General features: G+C 39.7%; 1 protein-coding gene across 1 annotated transcript in view; it reads right to left on the bottom strand.

Annotated features, from left to right (window-relative positions):
* Positions 1-4,460: 4,460 nt before the first annotated feature.
* LOC306740680 (leucine-rich repeat transmembrane neuronal protein 4-like) overlaps positions 4,461-23,935 on the bottom strand; it is a gene marked incomplete at both ends in the record, with an annotated part of 42,172 nt that continues 22,697 nt past the window's right edge. The window contains one exon of the mRNA XM_079222909.1: positions 4,461-4,679. Within this exon, the coding sequence (XP_079079035.1) occupies positions 4,461-4,679 (219 nt within the window). The remainder of the gene's footprint in view (positions 4,680-23,935) is intronic.

Raw genomic sequence — 23,935 nt, 5'->3', positions numbered from 1 at the left:
ATTTCCTTGTGATCCGAGAGAGCATTTAAAAATAAACTAGCAGCACCATAGTCATAGTGAGCTTGTGAGGTAATCTCAACGTGTGGGCACAGCAGCAGCATAACTCTCTGGGGAAATCAAGAGCTTTCACAGCTGCCCTGCCCCCCCAGCAGTTGCAACACAACTCCAGAATGACACGGACAAAGACAGACAGAAACTTGAGCTTGACCTTAAATCGAAATACTTCAAATACACCACAAACTTGTGCGTGAAGCAAGGCCGCATGTTTCCAGATAAATACACCGCTGCCTGAAGTGCCGCCAAACATGAAAGCGTGTATAGCTTTCACCCTGCAAGTTTGATATGAACCGTACATCTGTTAGGAGTTTACAAAAATAAACATTGCAACTTGTTTTGTGTTCTGCCAACCGCTCTGCATTCATGAGAGGAATATAGGTTAGACTCTGCCAGGAGCAAACACATCTGGCCCGATTTTATTGGATTTTATCATCATTTAAGAAAACAGCGCAGAGTTACTGTATATGAATCACACAGTTGTATGGAGAGAGGAGAAAGTACATAAAATGAAGTAGCTCCTGACTTTTTACACTTCTTCTACCCTTTAGTTTATTGTGCTTTTTTTATGAGTCTTGTAAATGTAAAGAGCTCTCTTGATGACGTCCTGAATCCCATAGAAATAAGATCACTTGAGGAAATCAATGAATCAGAATGAGGGATGAGAGGAATTTAAGCCCACATAATATAAGTGTTACATTGTCTGGCTTACTTTGACGGCTCCGAAGACGGAGAAAATAGCGTGTGTCTGCTTTTCTAAAAAGTGGCAACAGATTGTCAGGAAGATCTATATGTTGTCCAAATAGATAAAATGTCAAGTGAATAACAAACCATAAAACATATCTTGGCATTTCCTTGACACCTTTCATTTCCGTAAATGAAGCTTGTGATAGAATTGCATATTAATAACAGTCAGTCACCCACCATACGGTGCACCGAGCTTGTTGTCCCTTCACTTTACAGGCTTGGTCATGGTCGTTTAAACAAATATTTCAGTAAACAGAACACTTTCCCCCAATCTGAATCTTTCTTATACATCAGATATTGCTTATAGGTTGAATAGAGTGAACAGTTATGTATTTTCAGTCAGTCACTTCAGATGACAGCATTTCTCTATTAGATTTTTTTTCCCACATCCAAAATCCATCTTGCGACCTGTAAAATCATCAAGAAACCCGGTTTAGGAAAACAAAAATATCTTTGTACTTCTCTTGTGTTTTTATGAGTCACACCGTTGTTGAAGACGTGCTGTGGGTGATAATTGTTTTCTTATTTTGTGCATGAAGTTGAAGAGACAGAATCGCTCCAGAAGTGGTTATTTATTGAAGCATCATGAGCCATCAGCCTGTTAGTGTAAATGCATGTGAACACATATGCCTGAATGCTATTCTGTTGCATCTGCCACTCCTCCCCGTCCCGATTCTCTCTCCCAGCGCTCTTCTGAACACTTGAAGTGAGTGCAGTATAGGTAGTCTATCAGCGTCGTTAAACTGTTCCGGGTGTGCGGCTGCAGAGCAGTTAATCCTCCAGCAGCGTGAATCTGTCATGTGTCAGAACGTGTTGTCATAAGCAGATATATCTTCTGCACTGATTTTTTTTTTTTTCTTCACAGAGGAACACCAAGCGGAGCATTTACAAAATGTCTGTTATTGAGAGATCATTGAAAATCTGACATACAGTGTGCAGTTGTACACAATCAATGTGTCATTCATTTCTGATAATGATGTTGGATGACTGATTTATACAATCAGCATTGAAATATTCAGATTACAGTTTATGCATGACTGGAGATGGACAATGTTTGATAATGATCTTGAATTATGACAGAATAGTATACATCTCTGGACACATTATGTCCCCTCCAACCCTCAAACAACGCAAGGAAATACAAGGAAAATAACATTTCTCTCAAAAAAATTATCAAATATTTAATAAATATATAATTTTCTAAGGACAATTTCATTCATGTCACATGTTCAAAAGCATTTTATTTGATGAACATTGTAAAAAGCCACTCAGCGAAATAGAATTGACCGCTTGCTAAACCCCAGCTAATGTGTCTACCAAGCTCTGTTCTTGCACAATGTTATGAAACCAGGGACATTTTACAACTCAAAACTAATAGTCATTTTTTTCATCAATGGGTCCTAGATTTTAGACAGAGACAGGTTAAACAAAGGAATCTTCTCATTACTGAGGATTTTCCCACTTGAACTGACAACTGTTGCTGCAGATTGTATCACCTGTAGCTAGCTCGCTAATTACGCTGCAAAATAAAACATTTGCTCAAAAAATCTGCATCCTCACCAGTTAATACGATAACATGTAAATAAAGAACCAGCAATGTTCTTGTATTGCAATGTGGAGCAAGTTAATAGTCTTAGCTGTGCTAGTATAGGTTTTTTTTACATTTTTATGTTGTTTATTTCTCATGTCTTTCTGCTTAACTTACATATGGACAAGTAAGATAGAGGTTAGATTCATGCTTTATTGTTTGTATGTTTGAACATTATGTTTCACTGTAAACGTTACAAGAGAAAAGGCTTTTAACAGGACAGACGGGTGCGTCTGTTGAAAATAATGCTATCTCTGGTAGCGAGCTTTGCTGGATTGTAAACGTCCCAAAATCCAAAAGCAGAATAAGAGCAGGACAGAGCTGCTAACATTGCCCCATACTCTGATATATTATCCATGCAGTAGGGACATGTGAAAAGGGCTTTTGTTTAACGCAACCTGTCACCCAACAAAATGTAGTCAAACTAATGAAATGCTCTTTGGCCTTGAAAATACTGGTATGGGCAGTAAGCTATTCTGTTTATCAATGATTACACCTTACATTATATTAGAGTAGACAAACACAGTTCAATCCAATTTATAAACGTTTTCTCTTGTGTTTATGGTTTTGGATCTATAAAAAGACAGAACCCTCTTACCCTCTTATGTGGCGATAGCTTGACAGGCCTGCTGCACCTTTTCATGGTTGCTTAACTATGAATGGACAATTTCTGTTCAGGGGCCTTGTTTAACTAACGGTCAATTCCCAGCTGACACACGTTCCAATTATATTACATTTAGCTTTCCCCAGTTTGATGGCACACCATTGTGTGTGAAGAACACAGAGCTGCTGTCTAATAATACCCAGGACCTTAATTGGGCATTTGTTTTGTACATACATTTTCCTTTCCTGGAAGCAACATTAAAGTCCATGAGGGACTGAGAGAGAGAGAGTGGAGTATATACTTCAGATAACGGTCACACACAGGAGGAGGGAAAAAAGCAAGTCGAAGTTACCATCAAGGTCTTGATCACTAAGGCAAAAAACAGACACACATGATTATTAATCAGTCTGTGCTCTTCAGTCTTAACCACCTACGGAGCTGTTTAAATATAGCAGACAGTTGATCAGGTTCATACCTCTGATCTCGATGAAAGACACTGTTACTGGTCATTTACCACAGTTTATTTACCATATATTAAAATGCAACATATTGTAAAAAGCACAGACATGTAGATCAGATAATTGGTTGAAGGACACATTACAAAAATTAAAAAGAAAAATTAACTACACGGTGATTTAAATGGATGGAGAAAAGTAAATATCCCAACATCCCAGTGCGTCGAGATCTGGTGTTTATTTTTAAATCTGTTTATTTCTCATTAAATTATTTATAACGTAATCTACATCCCAAATCATTATGGAAATCAAAAGTCACCATGTAAATTATGCTTTATGCCGGCAAGATGTGTAGGCTGTACATTTTATATGACAATTACTTATTTTCTGACTTGTTTCTCTAGTCTTGGGTAATTTCATTTGGGTGGCTCATTTCTTGAGATGAAAAACGCCACAGGGACGTGAGTTAGGGAGAGACCTCTGATTGACAGTGTGATCAGAAAAAGCAGCAGAACACATTTAAGCTTGGCTGTTTCTTTCATTTGTTCTGCTACTCTATTGCTTATCATGCTGTTTCCCTGCTCTGTTAATAGCATTTTGCATTTGACTACTTTACCTGACGCAGCAGAGAATGCCCAGATGAGGAGCAGTCGAGGAAATGTGTTTAATAAGATTAACAAATCATTAAATTATTACCCTTAATGCTCTTTAAGAGGCAGAGCAGAACGTGAAAAGTCATGCTGCTGCTCAGCCTCCTTTGCTAATTGAGGTCATTGAGGGTCAGGTAGGTCAGAAGCTCACTAATCAATACTGCTGCGCCCCTTTATTTCCACCGAGAAATATTTCCATTTCCATTACTCTGAGGCTTGGATGCTCTGCAATAGAGTTGTCTCCTTTGCTTCTTTAGCAGTCCCAGTTCCCTCCCACGCAGCTTTGTGTTTCATCTTGATCCACTGATTATGTGTAGCAGACATACAGTAGTTTGGACACGGAGCCTCACAGTGTGCACAGCTCAATGGTGGTGGGAGTGGGTCTCGGGGCAAGGCAGCACAGGCTTGGAGGGCAGGGGAGCCATTATGCCTGTGCCGTACTTGGCTGGCCGTGGACCTCCCAGCGCCTGAGTTGGGGGCTCCATACCCACGTTGAGGTGCAGCGACAGGTGGGCATGGCAGTAATCCAGAACCGACTGCTCATACCTGTACAACGTCAGAGCACTCAGCTGCCTCGGTATCTGGACAGAAACAGAAAGCAGAAAAGGGAAAGGAGAGAAAAAGAGTCACGCGTAAGCTTTCTAAATAAACCCAAAAAGTCTCAGTTTCAACACTTTTATCTGCTCTCAGAATATTTGGAATTGGCTTAATTTACTCCATGCAGTTGTGGCACAGCGGCATCATTAATGCAGCCTTGGCAGCTGATACTGTGTCTGCGCCCCAAGACCTGAAAATCTGTGGTGTTCAAACCCAGTTTCAGCTGGAGTGATTTATATGCAAGATGAAAGCCTAAAGCAAGAGTGCACACATATTTTTTGCCCTCTTTTAAATGGAGTCAAGGCTCCATTTAGAAGAGAGTGCTTATTACATTACAAGCACTTTGCTGATTCAAAGACCCCTCTTAATTTTACGTGTTAGTGTGGTCTGAATTATGTCAATTAAATGGAATAAAGCTGCATTATGGCCTGTGCAATATTGATATTAATACCCTAATGTCTATTATTGCTTTCACACAAAATATGAATGCACTTGTATTCTGTATTTTGAAATGCATAAAGCAACACAATGCAGTGTATAGAAACATGTCAGGTAAGGCAGAACACATGCAGCAGTTGAATGCATTATGAAAACATGCACTCCCATTCAAAAGTACGGAATTACCCATTGTATTGATGTTTTTCTTTACACTAATATTGTTGTTACCTTTTGCTCCGAAGTACCCTTTGATTTTAATTTTTTGGGGATATTATTATTGAATCATAATTTAAATCTGCACGCATTTTGATGGTTAGCTTGCAGTTTCTTTTACCAATGACTGGTGATTTCTTCTATTCTTATTCAATTGTTGACCGCTGAGACATATATTTGTCTTTTTCTGCCCTTTCATTTGTCAGTCTGATTGAACCATGTACAGCTTTGATGTAAACATATGGAGTAGTCCTCTCAGCCACCTGACTCACGTTTTGCTGCACAACTTTTGAATAGCAGTATATTCTAAATTTTTGGCCATGACCTAGCCAGTGGGGGCATGCTCACAAAGACATGCATGCCTGACACTCTGACTTCAACACAGAGAGAGAGAGAGAGAGAGAGAGAGAGAGAGAGAGAGAGAGAGAGAGAGAGAGAGAGAGAGAGAGAGAGAGAGAGACTTCATTCTCTGCTCAGGTATACATTACTCCAATATATAATAGTGAATGTAGTTTGCTGATAAATGAATGCTCTGAATTTAAAATTACCTATAACAGTCTTATTCTAAGCAATGAAGTATCAAAACACTGCTTATTCAACTTCACTATGTGCAGCTTAATACATTAATATATTGTTACAACTAATGTTCCAAATTCTACTGTGAAAACCACAAGCTGCAGTATTCAAAGTGCCTGCCTGAAGAATCACTATAATATAAGTTGTGGGCATAAAACCTATTGTAAAATATGTTGGATTGGACTACTTTATTGAATCAGGAAGCTGATTTAATGCAAACATGTTTTTTTTTAGATTTAAGTTTTCTCTGTATCTAGTTAGGTCAAGTTTCACAACCCTGTGTCCAATCATAAACTTGAATTTAAGATCATACCATTTCATACCATCAGATCATACCATTTCCAAAGGTTGTTTTTCTTTCATGAAATGATCTGGCTCTGTTTGCTCTCTGCTTTAACAAGAAGATTAGTTCAAAAAACATTCTATTGTCTAATTCAACAGCTGAACTTTGCACACACACTACTTCAGAGGCCTTAATAAAAAAATGCAACAGCAATGCTCAGAATACAAAATGAGCTAAGTAGGGAGGGGTCTGAATCTGGGAGTTCTCAGTACAAACTGTTAAGGGGAAAGACTTGTTTTCTCCAATTATTGAAATAGAGTCAAACATGTAAGTGCAGTCAATATAAATGTGGTCGGTCGGCTGGTTGAACCAATAGCCCTCTCTCTGTGTGTACAGCCATGGTTGGAAGAGCCCTTACAACCTTTGTCTCTTCAACATCTCCTGCCTCCTCTATTTAACTTTCACATTGTTAGTCAGTTTATCCCGGCTGAAAACCAAAGGTGCCATAAAATAAACTGAGCTGCAATTACTGAGACAATGAAATACTTTTCTGGCTTACATCTACAGTCCTCAATTCATCACTTCAACACATAACTAAACAAATGTTTTAAAATGTACTGTTATTATATAGGTCTCCTCACTATAAACAGTATGGACAGTCCAGACAGCATACAAGACTTACAATAGAAAAGTGTAGGACGAAAACACATGGACCAAAATAGAATTTCTTTTAAAGATTTGTGTCATTGATTATGTGAATAGCAAAAAACAGCAATGCAAAGGTTTAACTGTGGCTGCCTGTTTGTTGTGTCAGGTTATTTCTGCTGCTCACACATATCCTGCTCACCATCACTGTGAAGATTGATTTAAACCTTCTCAAAGAAGCTGACACAAGTAGCTCCTGTTTTTTTTTATTACATTATCTTCAGTCTGCTGCAGATGCATCAATGTCAAGGTTTGTTGTCTCTGTATGCAATGTGCTGTTTGGAATTGTACCTTTCTAAACTCAAATAAATGAAAAATACTTTATGTATGTAATATAAATTAACCATAACATTCACAAATTACACGACAGACGTTTCAAATGGTGCCAATATCAAACTCAATTTTCCTCTCGCCAAGAGTTATAGTGTGATCCAACCCGTGTGGTAATGCCTCGGCCTGGACTCACTGCGCATTCACAGTTGTGACATCTCGAAGCAAGAAGTGGAGTCACTGAATCCCATTTCCAAAGTAACATGCATGCTTTTTGGTTTGTCGAACCAATCAAAACTCACTGTAGCTTACATAAAGTGCACTCTTACTCTGAAGTTTACGAAGTTGCAGTTGCAGTCACGTTCTACCATGAAAGAAAATATTATTGTATGCGGTTTAGTTTTCAATAATGTCCTCTTCAGTATTCTTTCAGTGACAGCGTGGTATATCTGCAACTTTTCTCTCTTAAATGTTGTAAAGTAGAACTGACACAGACATATTTGAGCCCATATGACTTGCTCCAGATCAGCCCTCTAAAGCCACACTTCACAAAAACTTAACAATTCATTGTTTGAATTCATTACAGTGGCTGTGCCACTGACAGTAAAGAGAGACAGACACATCACTGAATGTGTAACTCTTCACCACTTGTCATTGCAAATGGGTTTCAATGGAAAAGTGAGTGAAGCAGGGAGATGTGAAATAGCAAGAGGCGGAAACTGGGATTTCAAATGACATTTCTTAAATGTGTTCTGCTCTGCTGTATATTTTGGCGCACTCTCCTATATTCTATTTAACAAAACTAAATATTAAACAGACATTCAGAAAGAAAACAGTCCTGCGTAAAAACAATGCAGCAGAATGCGAAGGTTGAGGCGAGACAAAGAAGACGTCCAGGAAGTCCAGTTCGATTATCTTCTGTGAATTTGAAGGCCATGAATATTGAATATTAGTAAAGACATTTCAATGAAAAGCACAAATGTGAACCTCTGTGGAGTCAAGGCATCACCAAAGTCAGAATTCACCCATTAATGTCTGTACTAAATTCACTTAAAAATCCTTAGATTCCTTAAAATCCCGTTTGGACAAAGTGGTGAACCAACTGACCGACCAACAACTATTGCCATCAACAGTGCCAGGTGACGAGGCTACAACAGCTAACAAACAAAGTGTCTAAAATGATGTGCACAGATACGGTTGACTAATGTGCCTGTTTGGGGAAATAGCAATTTGGTCTACTTATTAGAACAAAACAGCTGTCTGGTAGCTAAAAAGGCACATTTTAGATTTCAACAGCATCCTTGTTGTCTTTCAATTACAGTTATTAGGACCTCTCCAGTGTTTTTTGTGAAATATTTCAACTTTTCTATCTCAGTGTCATTCTCTTTGGATAAGGGCATCCACCAATTACTCAAATACAAAATATAAATCATCAAAACAAAGTCAATTAACGTAATCAAGTCTCCATGCAGTTGAGTCATTAAATTGGAATTCATGTTGTTTAAAATATTGGCAGTGCATCGCACAGGTCAACAAAACATTGCATTTTAAAACTTGTTTGATTCACGCTGGGCAGATGCAGCCTTTTGCCATCTCTGCATCAGTGAGATAACGTTTACATATTTGCATTTCTGAGGCTCTAAAAACAGGCTCAGTTTCATGTCTTAGCACAGAAGAAAGAATAAAAGCCTTTTTGGCGAACTGAGCTGAGTGAGCATTCAGGTTTAATCAGGGATATTGAGGAAACGTTGGCTGCTATGGTTGGAGCTCTTAGAGAGGTGACTCATTGGCTAGCACCGCTTGGACATCCGCCAACAGAGCTGCTTAGGGCTGAACGATGCATACCGTCGTATTTTGCCTGAGGCATGATCACCAACTCTCCTCAACTTTAATGGCTCAGGAAGTCTTTTCCAATCTAGCTGTGTGACACACACAAGCGGCTAAATATAAAATTAATTCTAATCTCTTGATTACAATAGCTATCCAAGAATAGTCTTGTTTCCTCTTGACAAGTGTAAGTCGTTATTCAGTGAGTCAGTGGCTACCGGCCAAGGTAATAAAGCGAGCATCTGGCATCAGCCCGATCTTGTCCTCACTTTATTTTAACTGTTTAAACTATAGCTCAACCTGTTTACCCTGAGGTGAATTTAAAGAGAACAAAATACAATGAGTGTCCCGTACAAAGGCTGCTACCTGTGGAAACTACAACTCTAGTTCAGGTGCTGTGTTGTATGTGTATATTGTGTAATACTTTTGTATCTGAGGTTAATACATGCACTTTCAATTTCATGATACATTTCTTTTTTTTTGCAACTTCCCCTCAGCTAGAATGACTCGTTTATCACTGGAAACCTCTCTCTTTTCCTTTTCTTATTTCAATTTAATTTAATTTAATTCAGTTTAGTAATTTGGGCGTTTATAACACAACATTATAAATACATTAGAAAGAATGTGATTGTCAGACAAAAAAAATATTATAAACTATAAATGAGAATAACATAAAACATTGGGGGAATTTGGGAAAACTAAATTCCAGTAGGCGTGATGCAGAGACAGAAATCACAGGAGATGTGATAGTGTGGGTTTCATATCATTTTAGCCTAAGCAATGAAATCCTCACCCAAGGCTATATGACAAATTATTCCCTTCCATTTTGAGTGGCCATTTCTGCCCAACACTCCTGTGTGTGGTTTCAACCTTTTGGTGGAGCACACACCAAGTCATTTTGTAATGATAACAAAAAGCAAAAGGCATACAATGCAAATAATATTTAGAGGACTGGCTGACATTTTGAACAGGCTTATTTTCTTATTTTGCAGAGAGCTAGATGAGAAGATACTTGTTGTCTGTGCGGTACATATGAAGCTAAATATAGAGCTGTGCTGTCCAGCTGCTGCTGGCTATAGCTAGCTTCATATTACGTTTCATATTTAGCTTATATCAGATCATTTGAATACGTTTGGGATTTGTAGGGTATAACATTTTAATTGGTGAGCTGGTAAAGTGCATTTTGTTACCTTAGGATAAAGTCAGGCTAGCTGTTTCCCCCAATTTCCAGTCTTAATGCTAAGCTAAGCTATCTGGCAGCCAGCTTCATTTTTACTACATGCCATGAATCAATCTTCTCATCTAACGCTGAGCAAAAAGTGAACAAGTGTACAGTATTTCCCAAAATGTCGAGATATGCCCTTACATCAGAAACTTTTGTTACATAAAACGGACTCTGACAAATTCAGTGTTTTATAACAAAAGGTACAATTCTTCAACAAAGCACTTGGCTGGGCACTCTAAAGCACTTAACATGTTTACTCTTGTGACATATCACACAACAATTCATTCAAATTCCTGAGCTATTAACTTTGGATTGCTAATGAAAACATTCATATAGGTGGTCCCCCTTTGCTCATCTCTGAATGTAGGTCAAGCTGCAGCTAAATGATTCCCAATTAGGTGATAGGCAGCTGCACCATGCCAGCATGGCTCAGACTGGCACGGGAGGCATGAGCTCTCATTGGCATATTAACAACATCCTCCGCTAGAACCGTGCTGCTGCTCTCTGTCAGCTGGATAATTCACTCAGTGGTCCACGCTGAGGCGAGAGAGCACAGACAAGCCTCTATTATCATTGCTGTCTATTAGGCTACACACACATGGCTGCTGAATGGCATGCTAATGGCCACAAGACCTTCTTCCCTGATTGCTGCTTAGAATGGATGAATTACAAAATATTTCAGGGTGAGTAACACAGACCTTGAGCTGATTACAAATAATAATTTAAGTGGGGCATACTGTACTGTAGGGTAAATATAAAATCAGATATTGTGTACTCACATCTTTTACTTAAGTAAAAGTCGTACAACTGCAGTGTAAATACTCTGTTACAAGTAACAGTCGTGCATTCAAAATATTATGCAAGTAAAAGTACAAAGGTATCAAGATCTACCTATAAAGCACACAAAGTAAAAGCATTTTCCCGAATGGTCCATTTCATAATCATATACACATTAGTGGATTATAAAAACAAAATGTTTTATTTATTCATGTATTGCTGTGTATTTAAACCTATTCTAATCCATCATAATGTATTAGTTGAACTATATTTGGAGATTAGCAATATAAATCTGCAAAGTAACTAACTAAAGCTGTCAATATAAATGTAGTGGAGTAGAAGTATACCTTTGTGAAATGGAAATACTAAGGTAATGGGCTGGAAACATGTACAAAGTTATACAGTTGTATATATCCATTATTATGTATGTTACACATATGCATAAAAAAGACAGGAGGAATGTGTACTTAATTGTACTAAACACTATATTGAAAATATCTTACAACACATATTACAGAAAGAGTAGACCATTAGCATCCTCGTTGTAATGTTTCAGCAATCAGGAGAGAAACAGCTGACACTCGTCTGAATGGAAACTGGAAGTTGTACATTGTAATACTGCATGTGTTAGAAATCCAGAAAGATCATCTTATGCTGACTTTAATATTCACCATGTAATTACATTTCTATTTGAAAAGCGCTTAGCATTTGTCAAAATAACCATAATCCTTCAGATGTGGGGATTTATCTTCTCCTAATGCTGCTCATTCCATTTTCTGCTCATCAATGTTGGCAACACACGCTGAGATTTACTGCTATTTACTGGATGGACAATTTATGAGTCACTTCAGAGTCTTTCCTGACGTCTGTAGGTATAAGTAACCTTAATATGGATACCAATAAATATAGATGTAGATGAATCCCCACAGTAAGAAGCCATGTTTGTGCTACGGTGGTTGCTTCATTTTCCCTCACTGACTGTTTTTCTCTCTTTTTACACACACACACACACACACACACACACACACACACACACACACACACACACACACACACACACACACACAGTATGTCCTGATGCTGCTGATCAAAACAGCCATTAGTTGCATCAATCCTGAAACAATAGTTGGTTACTAGGAACTTTGATGGTATCATGGTGTATTATTCTTTCCTATCTAGTTCAAGCTTCATAGTTATTTTATGGAACAAACATTCACATGCATAAATTGGAGCAAAGCGCTGCTTTCTTTTTGTTATACGCATTGTACTGAGGACTAAATATGTCTGTCCTTGATGCAATTCTAATAATATTCATGACAAGAAAAATAAATCCACAACATAGGCTTTCCATTCAGCCAGAGACATTAAGTAATCCAATATGATAGATACCAGATGCTCTACTGACATTCCCACAGTGTATAACATGAAACAGTTAGAGATTTGTTTTTATAATACAACATGTAGTATCTTTTCATTTGGTCTCTGGTTGCATTGTTAGACCAACTGCTTTACTGGGAAAATAAAACATTGTGTTCCTTTGACCAGTTCTCCTCCAAAGCAAACAATTAAAGTATTTGGATACTTGTACCAACTTGTTTTGGTTTTGGTCCACACATTTTATGTTTGGTTCACGCTCTCATAGCGTAATTTCCAGCTGCAGCAGGCAACAAACAAGAAGTGTACACTATCAAATTGCACAATACATATATTGGACATACATTCATCAAGTGACCGGAAACACGACCCCAGATGAATGATAATGCTGCTCCGTATCAGCTTGATGAAGCAATATAAGCTGTACAAAATATAATGTAAATGATGTGTTTATAACCAAGTCAGTTATTATAGTTTTAATATAAATAGTTATTCCGTTATGATCCCCTTTATTAATTTTCCGGATCACAGGAAGTCCAGCATACACTGAAAGCAGGAACATGCAAACAGTCCCATATAACATAAATACCACAAAGTTACTCAAAAATGAGATCAGATCACTAATAATAGACAATACATGACATGGAAGGTATTTCTTGGACTTGTTTTCCTCAACAACAGAAAAGAGGTTAGTCAAGAGAGACACGCACTCAAATAAATTCAGTGCCTCAAGGCCAAGCTATTTCATTCTTTAATGGATCTCTAGAGTTTATCTTGCTTTGCCCAGATGAGATACCGAGCTAATGTTACAAATCACTGATAATTTAGTACTGTAAATTCAAAAAGGAAACAAAGGATTGGACTGACAGACGTGTGTTTAATGGATATCATCTAGGTTCAGATTGAATGCTCATTGATTGTGCGGATGAGAAAAGTTGGGCAATGTTGTGTTTGATCGGAAGATGCTACGGATGTGTAGTTGGAGTCTCCTATTTAAAACTTCTAAATCTGTGTGGATTTATTAAGGTGCTCCAGGACATCAGAGAACCGTTTCTTCAGAGAGTCCAATTAAGTGATTGTTTTTGTTAATAACAAGTCTGCAGATTTCAGCTAAACTAAACATTAAGTGAAAGTTTGGAGAAGGGGTTCATTTGTGGATTACAGTTACAGTTAAAAACAGGGAGAGGATAGGGTTTGGGGTTTAGGATTTAAATGGGGTTGGGATAAACCTAAACTCAGCTTTGGGGGACACATCAGTCTGACTCTTAAGAGGCTGCTGCGATAATCCTCCCATTGGCTTTTTTCCTGTTGCATGCTGTTTCCTTCAACTCTTCTTTACCGACTCTGTTGCAATTGTCGATGAGACACCACAACATGAAGAAGTCAAGCTAACAAACTATCTGCTAATTAAGGAAAACTCTGGCAAATGCCTGAATTGGGCACAAGGCAGGTAATTAGTCATGAGAAAGCTGTTCCTCGGTTACATCTCCCCTCCACTGCTATATTTAGAGAACGTGCAAAAAGTTCTGCATTTGAAGATTCAGAAATTCAAATTACTCATGACATTTTTTTTTACTTATGCCTGAAAACCGTCTGTGATTGAGGAATAATTTTCTTGTCTGGCCAACTTTGTCAGTTATAGGAAATAGGAATATGGGAATATGGTTGAGAAGGTAGATGACAAAACCGCAGTGAGATTCCTGTCAATTAACAAACACCGTCCCAAACATGCATAACCTTCAACCACATTAGAGGATTCATTAACAGATTTTTTTTTACCACTTGGGGGCACAGCAAACAAGCTGTAAATACAAATTGACATAATATTTTCCGACAGCTCCTGAAGGAAATAACTGCCTCTTCAGCAGCTAAATGCTACATTATCTTCACCTGCGGGTTTCTAACTTTGTCTGTCTTCTGCTTGGTGCTGGGTGGGGAGTAAACTGTGGGATTATCAGAGCTTTTTTTTTTACTGCTTTGTCTAGAAACACACAAAGTGCGGTTAACAGTGAACCGACCAAGTAAAGATATGGGCAATAAACCACAACAATGAGCTGAAAGACATCATAAACCTGCATCGTCGACTAAGAACTATCTATGGGTTCATCAATACGTTTGATCATGTATACCTAAATAGTGTTGCTTATGAACTTTCTTTACTGTTAACACTGCCATTTGTTTTTCAGACTCAGAGCTGGATTTGTTCAGAGGTGCTCCATCGCACATCAAAAGATGCAAACGTAGTAAAAATTATCTATAGGCTACATTTTAGATGTACAGAGGAGTTGGCAGATTAAGTTTGTATACGGTGGTAAACCATTTTATATAATTGTAGGTTTCAAGATGCTGTTGTGCCATTGCTCCATCATTCACCACAGTACAGGATGTTCACTCTTGTCCAGTTTCCATGGTGATAACTGGTGATGGCTGTATGTCTAACTGTTAATGCTGTGGAAGATTGTGTGTGTGTGTGTGTGTCACATGATATTTTATGTGCTTTTCATTATGTGAATTTTCACTTTAGTTTCTTCTCTGATATTACATCTTAAAAGATACTGACCACAAATATCATAGGAACCGGAACACACACACACACACACACACACACACACACACACACACACACACACACACACACACACACACACACACACACACACAATGAAATGCTGATTTGGTTCATCCCTGTTGTGTTTGTCTGCTTCCTTCTAAAGAGGCCGAAAGGACGGCCATCTGTTTAAATACTACAGTCTCAAACAGCCTCTGAACTTAAACAGACTTATCCAATATTGATGTGGCTGAAAATGTGAGGCGACAAGAGATGAACTGCAGCCAGCTGTTGGCCTTCCGTGATATTTCCACAGAGAAACAATCTGCACTGGGAGGATCAGGTTGTTATTAAGGACCAAGGCCTGACAAAGACTCATCTACGGTGATGAGATGTGAATATTGCAGAAGGATAATATACTAGTGAAATGGCTTGAGGCCAGTGATGTGATACAATAGCAGCTGCATTGAACCATACATACTTGTCATTCTTCCTCATCAAACAAAGGGGCTTATGTTGATGTAACTGTGTTGCCCTACTTTAAGTTGTCTCAAACCTTTATCTCAAAGATTTATGCTTTCGTTTTAATCTGCTGTCACAAGTGGTGCTCATGCCACTTCCCCCACATGCCTGCCTTATAGCAGTGGTATGTACTTTACCATTGTATTGGGCGCTGGACCGCTAACATGTCAGGTCATCCAGCAGGCTATGCTGTTCAAGCCTCCACAACTTGCCATTTGCCACATATTGGGAAACACCTCAAAGTCTTTTACTGTAAAGTCGCTCAGCCCAGTCGCCAGAATAAATAGTTGGCATTATATTTTTCTGCAAACCCCGGTTAAATTGAATGTTGACATCGCTGAGAGCAAGTGTCCTTCACCTCCCCCGGTTCCCTTCACCACAGTGGCCTAACTGCTTGCGCTTTGTGCTATGGAGGAGCTCAGCCCGGCGAGAGAGCACAGCAAAGCATCTGCAGCATGATAATGAATGAATGATAAAGACATTAACATTAAAAAGTACTAATAAAAACACCAGTAATCTAAGTTGCATGTCTTTGGACTTTGGGAGGAAGCCGGAGAGAACCCACACTGCCACAGGGAGAACGTGCAAACTCCACACAGAAGGACCGGGATTGGGATCGGGGATAAAACCCGGGCCCCTGTTGGTGTGAGGTGACAGTGATAGCCACTACACCACCGTGCAGCCCTCTCAAGGAAGGAAGCTAACAAAAACATTACAATTCTTAGTTTTAGGTGATCATACACAAATTAAAACATAATTTTAAATAGTATATTCCATTGCTGAGAATAAATCCCTAAATATAAACACACTGTTCCTTTAATACTGTGGTTCTCAAACTTTTTCTGTCACGCCCCACTTTGGAGGAAGAAAAATGTTGGGGCCCCACCGCCCCAAGAAAATTGTAACAAAATGGTCCAACTTTTAGTAACTTCTCCATTCGTGCTTTTTCAAATAATAGAATAAAGAAAATTAAAATCCCTTTCAAGTAATCCAGATTGCTCCATCAGACAAAAACTAATAACATGTGCAATCACTTTGTTAGAACAATGCAAATAAAGTTCTACCTGTGCATTTGGCAAAACAATTACCTATTGTGGCTGCAAGTAACCTGTTTTGCACTGAATATATTTTCAAGATCATAACAATAACGTTCAACCTGTGCAAAACAAAACCTTCTGGGTGATTTTAACATCCAGACAGAGAAGTCATCTGACCTGATACTCTTACTGTCTTCCTTTGCTCTATCACTCAGTCCTTCCCCTCCTACTCATAAAGCTGGCAACCACCGTGACTATATTTTCACCAGAAACTGCTCTACATCGAACCTCACTGTAACTCCACTTCATGTCTCTGACCACTTCTTCACTCTTTGGAACTGACATCCCTCCCACATCAACAGACTCTGCACCTCTCCGTCGCAACTCTCCTAACTCTCTGAAGGAGGCAAGAGTTAACCCTCTCCTGAAGAAACCCACTCTCAACCCATCAGAAGTCAACAACTACAGACCTGTCTCTCTCCTTCCTTTTCTTTCTAAAACTCTGGAGCGAGCTATCTTTAACCAAGTCTCCTCCGTTCTCCACCAAAACAACCTTCTGGACCCTCACCAGTCTGGATTCAAGGCAGGACACTCAACAGAGATTGCCCTCCTCGCTGTCTCTGATCAGCTTCACACTGCTAGAGCAGCCTCTCTCTCCTCTGTCCTTATCCTTCTAGACCTTTCCGCGGCCTTTGACACAATGATTCACCAGATCCTTATCTCCTCCCTCCAGGACCTTGGTATGGCAGGCACTGCGCTCTCCCTCTTCTCATCCTACCTCAACAACCGCACCTACCGGGTAACTTGGAGAGGATCTGTGTCTGAACCTTGTCCTCTCTCTACTGGGGTCCCTCAAGGCTCCGTCCTGGCTCCTCTCCTCTTCTCTCTGTACACCAACTCTCTCGGCTTTGTCATTCGCTCGCATGGCTTTTCCTACCATAGCTATGCCAAAGACACCCAACTGACCCTCTCGTTTCCCCAATTGGAAACACAGGTAACAGCACAAATCTCTGCCTGTCTGACTGACATCTCTCAGTGGATGTTCGCACAACACCTGAAAATGAACCCTCACAAAACTGAGCTACTTTTCCTTCCAGGAAAAGGCTATCCTACCCACGACCTTCAACAACTCAGTGTTGGCACAGACCCCGACTGCCAGGAACCTCGGTGTGACACTCGACAGTCAACTCTCCCTGAGTGCCAACATTACCACAACAACAGGTTCCTGTAGGTTCATGCTGTACAACATCAGGAGAATACGTCCCCTTCTCACTCAGAAGGCGGCACAGGCTCGTCCAGGCTCTGGTCATCTCGCGCCTTGACCACTGTAACTCCCTCCTGGCAGGTCTACCTGCTCGTGCCATCCGACCTCTGCAGCTCATCCAGAATACAGCAGCTCACCTGGTCTTTAACCTCTCGAAATTCACCCACACTACTCCGCTCCTCCACGCCCTTCACTGGTTACCGGTGGCCGCCCGCATCCGCTTCAAAACATTGGTACTTGCGTACCGTGCTACGAACAGATCGGGTCCAATCTACACCGAGGACATGGTAAAACCGTACACCCCAGCTCGTTCACTACGCTCGGCTTCTGCCAATCGGCTTGTAACTCTGTCACTGCGAGAGAAACACTCAACAAAGTCACGACTAGTTGCTGTCCTGGCTCCTCAATGGTGGAATGAGCTCCCCATTGACATCAGGACAGCAGAAAGGCTCTACATCTTCCGTCGTAAACTAAAAACACATCTTTTTTGACTACACCTTGAATAAGGAAGGTAGCGCCGTAGTAGCACTTTAGTAGCAGTTAAATGGCACTTACTGATAGCACTTTGTAGATTAACTTTATTCAAGAAATTGTACTTTCTTGATTCTTGTTGTTCTCTGTTTGTACTCATGGTTGAATTGCACTTATTGTAAGTCACTTTGGATAAAAGCGGCAGCTAAATTAAATGTAATGTGAGCTGTGTGAGCCATCACGTTATCAGTATTAGCGGCTGCAGTGAGCTGCTTTCCTCTACAAATATTTTTAAAACGGGGTTGTAGACTTGATATGGCCACTCTCAATACATGCTCAATGTTGAGCTGAAATCTGTTTTCTGGTTTGAGAGACGTAACAGCAGAAAAGCCGACCTCACGGAGGTAGGCCTTTAGCAAAATGCCAAGAATCGGCGAGTCGCGAATGCGCAAGCGGAACCTGTTAACGGTGTAACGTACATTTCCACAAAAGTACAGGCATTTCGCCATGTATTTAATAATGAGGTTTTATGTCCATGTACTTTGTACTTTTGTACTATGTAAAGTTCTCATGTTCATGGGGAGAGTGGTCTGAAGCCCCAGTGCTTCTCAGCAACACACTGATCTTTAATTACTAAGCATGGGTAAAATAAAGAGAATAATTTCCCCCACTGTGGGATTAATAAAGGATTATTTATTTTAAAAATATATTTTTTTAAGAATCTGCATCTCCCCCCGCGCCCCACCTGTAATACCTCCGCGCCCCACAGTTTGAGAACCACTGCTTTAATACAATGAATGACAAGCAGAGTAAGTGACGTAGAAATAAAGAAGACATACAGTTGAATAATAATTTATAAATATACTTTTCAAAGTAGTTAACAAAGTAGTTTTCTTGCCTAATTATAAGCAATCATTTCACTACATTTACAATGTGCCATTGTGCGTTTGGGTAAGCGTGATACCAGGATAAAATGTATTTCTATAAAAATATTGACATTCAACTCATCCCGTGGTTTGCAGAAAAGCAAGAACAATGACAAAATGTGTTTGTGGTTGTGTAGCTATTCACCAAGGTTAGTGACTATCTGCTAACTCAAAAATCTGTCGAGGGATGCGTTTGGCACATTTGTGTGAGATCAGTCGTAAATATTACAGAGAAAGAAGCAGCTTGATGGATGAGGAGGTAAGAGTGTGCAGGGCAACTAACCATATTGGCATTCAGCATAAGCTCTCACTGCTGTGGTGTTTTGCATTAGATTACCTGTCAATCAAACCAACATGTTTTTCCTTTATTTTCAGTTAACGGTGGTAATATTTGGTCGCTGTTTTCCTTTTGTTTACCAGACAGCTTTTGCTAACAACCCAGTGTTTATTCCAGACAAACTGCAGGCAATTACAAGGCAGTATTCCCTGTTTGGCAGAAGATATCTTATGGGAAAGCCCTTACAGACAGTGGGTGTTTAGAACTGGAATGTAACTGCCTTCGTGAAATAACGTTCTTTGAACCACTGTTGTGCTGCAGTAATGTGGAGTCATAAAAAACATTTATTTATATTAAAGTGTGACAGATTTTTACCTTAAAGAATAACTGCGCTGTCGAGCATTTGGGAGTGATTGAAATGTGCTTTGCAGAAGTTCTACAAAATAATCATCTCTGCCAGGATGTTGCCAACAGGTAGACAGGTACTGTTCTATTCAGATGACTAATGGTGGGAAAAGAACATTGTGTTTAAAGCTGAGAAGCCTCTCCCTGCCTTGTCTGCTTCTCTCCTCTCCTCTCCTCTCTCTGTCTCCCTGCATTTCCTCCTCTGTCTAACTAGCACCTCTGCAGACACATCATTGTGATGGTCAACTGTATTAAGATGAATAAATCTCAACTGTGTGATGCCTTCCTTCATTTTACTGCAGAACATTTCTCGTGTGTACAGCATACTTTAGGTGCTCAGCTGTCACCTTGGGTAGCCTGACAGGATTTCCCTGCAGGTCACCTTGAGGATGTAAGTTTACAGTCCCAGTGCAAACGTTTTGTTACCTTACAAAACTGCTGCAGCATGACTCAGTTGCACTGTCTGTCTGCTGAACAGGATGAAATGTATCCAGCAGAATGCACAGTAATAAATCACATAAGAAAAGCAAGTGGAGAGAATGAATGGAACAGAGGAGTGGAGGTCAGCAACCTCAATGTTTTCAAAACAACATGCATTTAAATTCAGTGATATGATGAAGGATAGGGAGGCGTAAAAGATGTCAGTGGGGTCTGCTGTATCCTGCAGTGATATACGGAGACTTTCTGTTTTTCCAGAAAAAGCATAACCATGCATCTCTTCTTTCAGCCCTGCAGGATTGGAGAAATGCAATTGTTCACAAGATCTATGGGTTCAGTTTGATTATTTAGTGGTGCTCAAAATGAAGAACTAACAACAAGAAGGTTAGGGGTTATGCTCAGCAATAACATTAACTCCGTAACTTCTAACAGTGCTCTGGTTTGAATTGTTTCATGGTGGCTTTAAGTCTGACTATGTGGAACTGAGCCTGACAAGAGTCTGAGTTATATGTATAACGCACTTTGGTTTAGGTAAGAACATGGTGTTTCCTGTGATGCAAGAATCAGGCCAATACTTTTAGCTTTTTAATGTAATGGAAACTGGCACAACAGAGCACTTTCATTAGCCAGTGTCTAAATTCTGTGTGCATACTCCACTAATTACAATGCCTGTTCCAGTCCGTCGCAGCAAAGATCATGGAGAACTGAAAACAATGTAACAAGGCAGGTCTCATGTAAATGAACACAACTGAACAATACAGACAGCTGTTTACTGTATACAAATACACATCAAGAAGGTGTTCTATTAAATAGCAATCAAGACATCTCTGTACTATCTTTCAACCAAATAAGGATCTAAGAGGCCTACTTATTCAGATTCGAGGTCAAGGAGTAGAAAAATATATCCTGCTGAAGAAAAGTTATCTGTTTTTCCTTTTGCAAACTTTGGCTCTCTAAATGTCTCTCTCTTTACCCACAGTCAGACTGAGCTGACATTAGTATTCGGATACAGCCTCCTTCAAGCAGTATTCGGTGCCAGCCACTTAATTTGTCATTTATTGCTCCATGACAACTGAAGTAATTGAACCTCTTGCCCATGGTCGAGATCTGCCAGCCTTGTGGCCGCTTTCTCTCATTGTGAGAGAGATGGAGCTACAGGACCTTGGTGCAAATAGGGGCACATATCTCATTTTATGGGGCAATGAGATGGTTAGTATGTACGCATGAGACAAGGGCCTCCGAGATGTTTATTACATGCCTCAGAACCCTAGTAAAAGGCTTAAAAAGAGGATAAAAGGAGGAAATTGGAGAGCATAAATAGCTGTAAAAAATTAAGAAGTAGTGACAGAGCAGATGAAAACAGACCTGCTGAAATAAGGGTAAAGGAAATCAGATAAAAGGATCATTAGGGTGCAGATTAATTACATTGCTGCAGACTGGGAATCATTTACATGTTTAATTAAAAAATCATACAACTGTAAATTGAAGGCATTGTATGTTATATAAATATACACTGACTTGCTGATTTGCTGATTTACTATTTTTTCTTCTGCAAAAATTGACCACCTTGGTCTATTTTCTTTTATAGATTATCATCTGACCAATTGATGGAAAAAAAACAATGGCTGGATTGAGAGGAAATGTTAATAATATTCACACAGCAAACATAAAGAATGATGACCTTTATGATGACCCCTGACCTTTCCTGCAGTGCCATCACTGAGGCAAACTGTGAAATCCCTAAATTATTCTGTTATCATCTCTACACAGTGCTAACTGGAAAAGTAACATATTGACTATAAAGTACAGTTGTTCTGCCATCTACCCGGTTCAGTGTTGACTCCATTAATGCTGTCATGCGTTTTGAGGAATCAAATTATATCTGGATCGGGATTTACACTGGAGAAAGCAGACGTAAAAACTCACGAGACGTATTGAGAACAGATTGCAATTCAATTACTGCAGGACATGGTCTGAGACACAGCCAGATGTTATACTGTACAAGTGTTGGCATAGGTCACACATGATCATGAGCCTCCATCTGATCCACTGACCCTGGTGTTACTTAATGCTGGTCACCTTGTACAGTTTGTTTATCCGTAAATGGTATAGATGAGAGCGGTGACAGTGAACCATTAAAGTCAAGCGCCATGAAACTAAGGCAATGAGCTGAAAGTTGCTGAAACACAAAAAAAAGTAGAAAGTGGAGAACAGACAAAGCTTGATGTTAAGTTGCTATCACACAGAGGTGGGGAAAGAATATAACCCTATAATGGGCCCCGTTCAGAGCCAGTGCTGGAGTTACTAAATATAGCAATGAAACAATGACAAGCGAAGGAGACACATTTGCCTCTAGAGGTATCCCAATATAATAACTACAAACCCTGTAGCTTGGCCTTGCGTAGCTTTCGCTCCCGTTTAGGTTTAGATAAGGGCCCCTAGGTGTATAGTGAAATCAAACTGCCATGCTATCGATCAGGAAAATGTGTAAAAACACATCACATCTTCTCCAGCTGGTATGCTACAGGCTGCAGCAGGCATGTTGTTATCTATGCTTTCGGGAATATACTACTTTTTTATAACAAACGGCTACTGTATTGCTTACTTGACATAGCAGTCCTTTTTCCAATTTCTTATTTCAGTCAATGTTATTTTAAATGGTGAAATGCAATGGCGAGAAGGGATAATCCAGACATGTTTTTTATTTAAATTAAGCTCAAGCGGAAGTTCAGTCAGGAAGACACTCTTTACACATTTATTCATTCATAATCTCAGTCTCTAATTCTCCCAGCGATAACGCCATCAGCTGATTGGGGGGCGTGCACATTAAATTAACTAATCACATTCTGCATACTTTCCGTAAACCAAACGTTTAAATTCTTCTCCTCTCTGCTGCTGTCAGTTTGTCATTTCAGCTCAAACCAATGGGATCCTCCTCCACCTCCAGTCAGCATTCAGTCCTGCTCATCACTCATCATCGGGTTACAGTAACTCCCTTCTTCAACACCACCACCAGTGTCTGAACTCCAGGGGGGATTCTGCTGTCGCAGATGTCAGCATCACTACCTTGCTTATCCTAATTCAGGATGGAGTCCAATAACCAACGACTTTGCACTATTCAAATATATGCAATTGTAATAAATTATTGTTAAACTTTAAACAAGTCTCTCCTGATTGATTTACAGTTAGCCATACTTTGACTTTCTGTCTTTTGTCTTGGTTGATTTGCTGTGAATAAGAAATGTTCAGACTTTACTTTTGAATACTTAGGCCTATAGTTTATTTCTAATACATCTTGCCATTCACTCCTCCCACGCAAGCTCACTCATAATTTCCTGCTGTCTTTGTCTGGGACTGTCAATCATGTAATCAGCTGTTCTCATCAGCTCCGACACACCCACATTGTTAGCCAATCATCTTACTGATGTCTATTTTGAATAATAATCTCTTTCTGCTTTTAGTACGTCCATGCTGCTGTTACATGCGCCCCTTTACCTCCCCATCCTCATTCGGTCTTACCGCCCACAGATTCCCCATTTCATGTCCCTAATTAGCCAGCTAGTCTCAGCAGAATCATCAGCCACCACCAACACCAGTATCTGGACTCCATGGGGGGTTATCTGGCTGCTGCTCAGGACAGACGCCCCCTCGATTACAAATCTCC

Source organism: Taurulus bubalis, assembly GCF_910589615.1.
Source record: "Taurulus bubalis genome assembly, chromosome: 8".
Classification (NCBI taxonomy): Eukaryota; Metazoa; Chordata; class Actinopteri; order Perciformes; family Cottidae; genus Taurulus; species Taurulus bubalis.
Note: the sequence above shows the minus strand (reverse complement) of the source record. Positions and strands in the feature narration are given on the sequence as shown.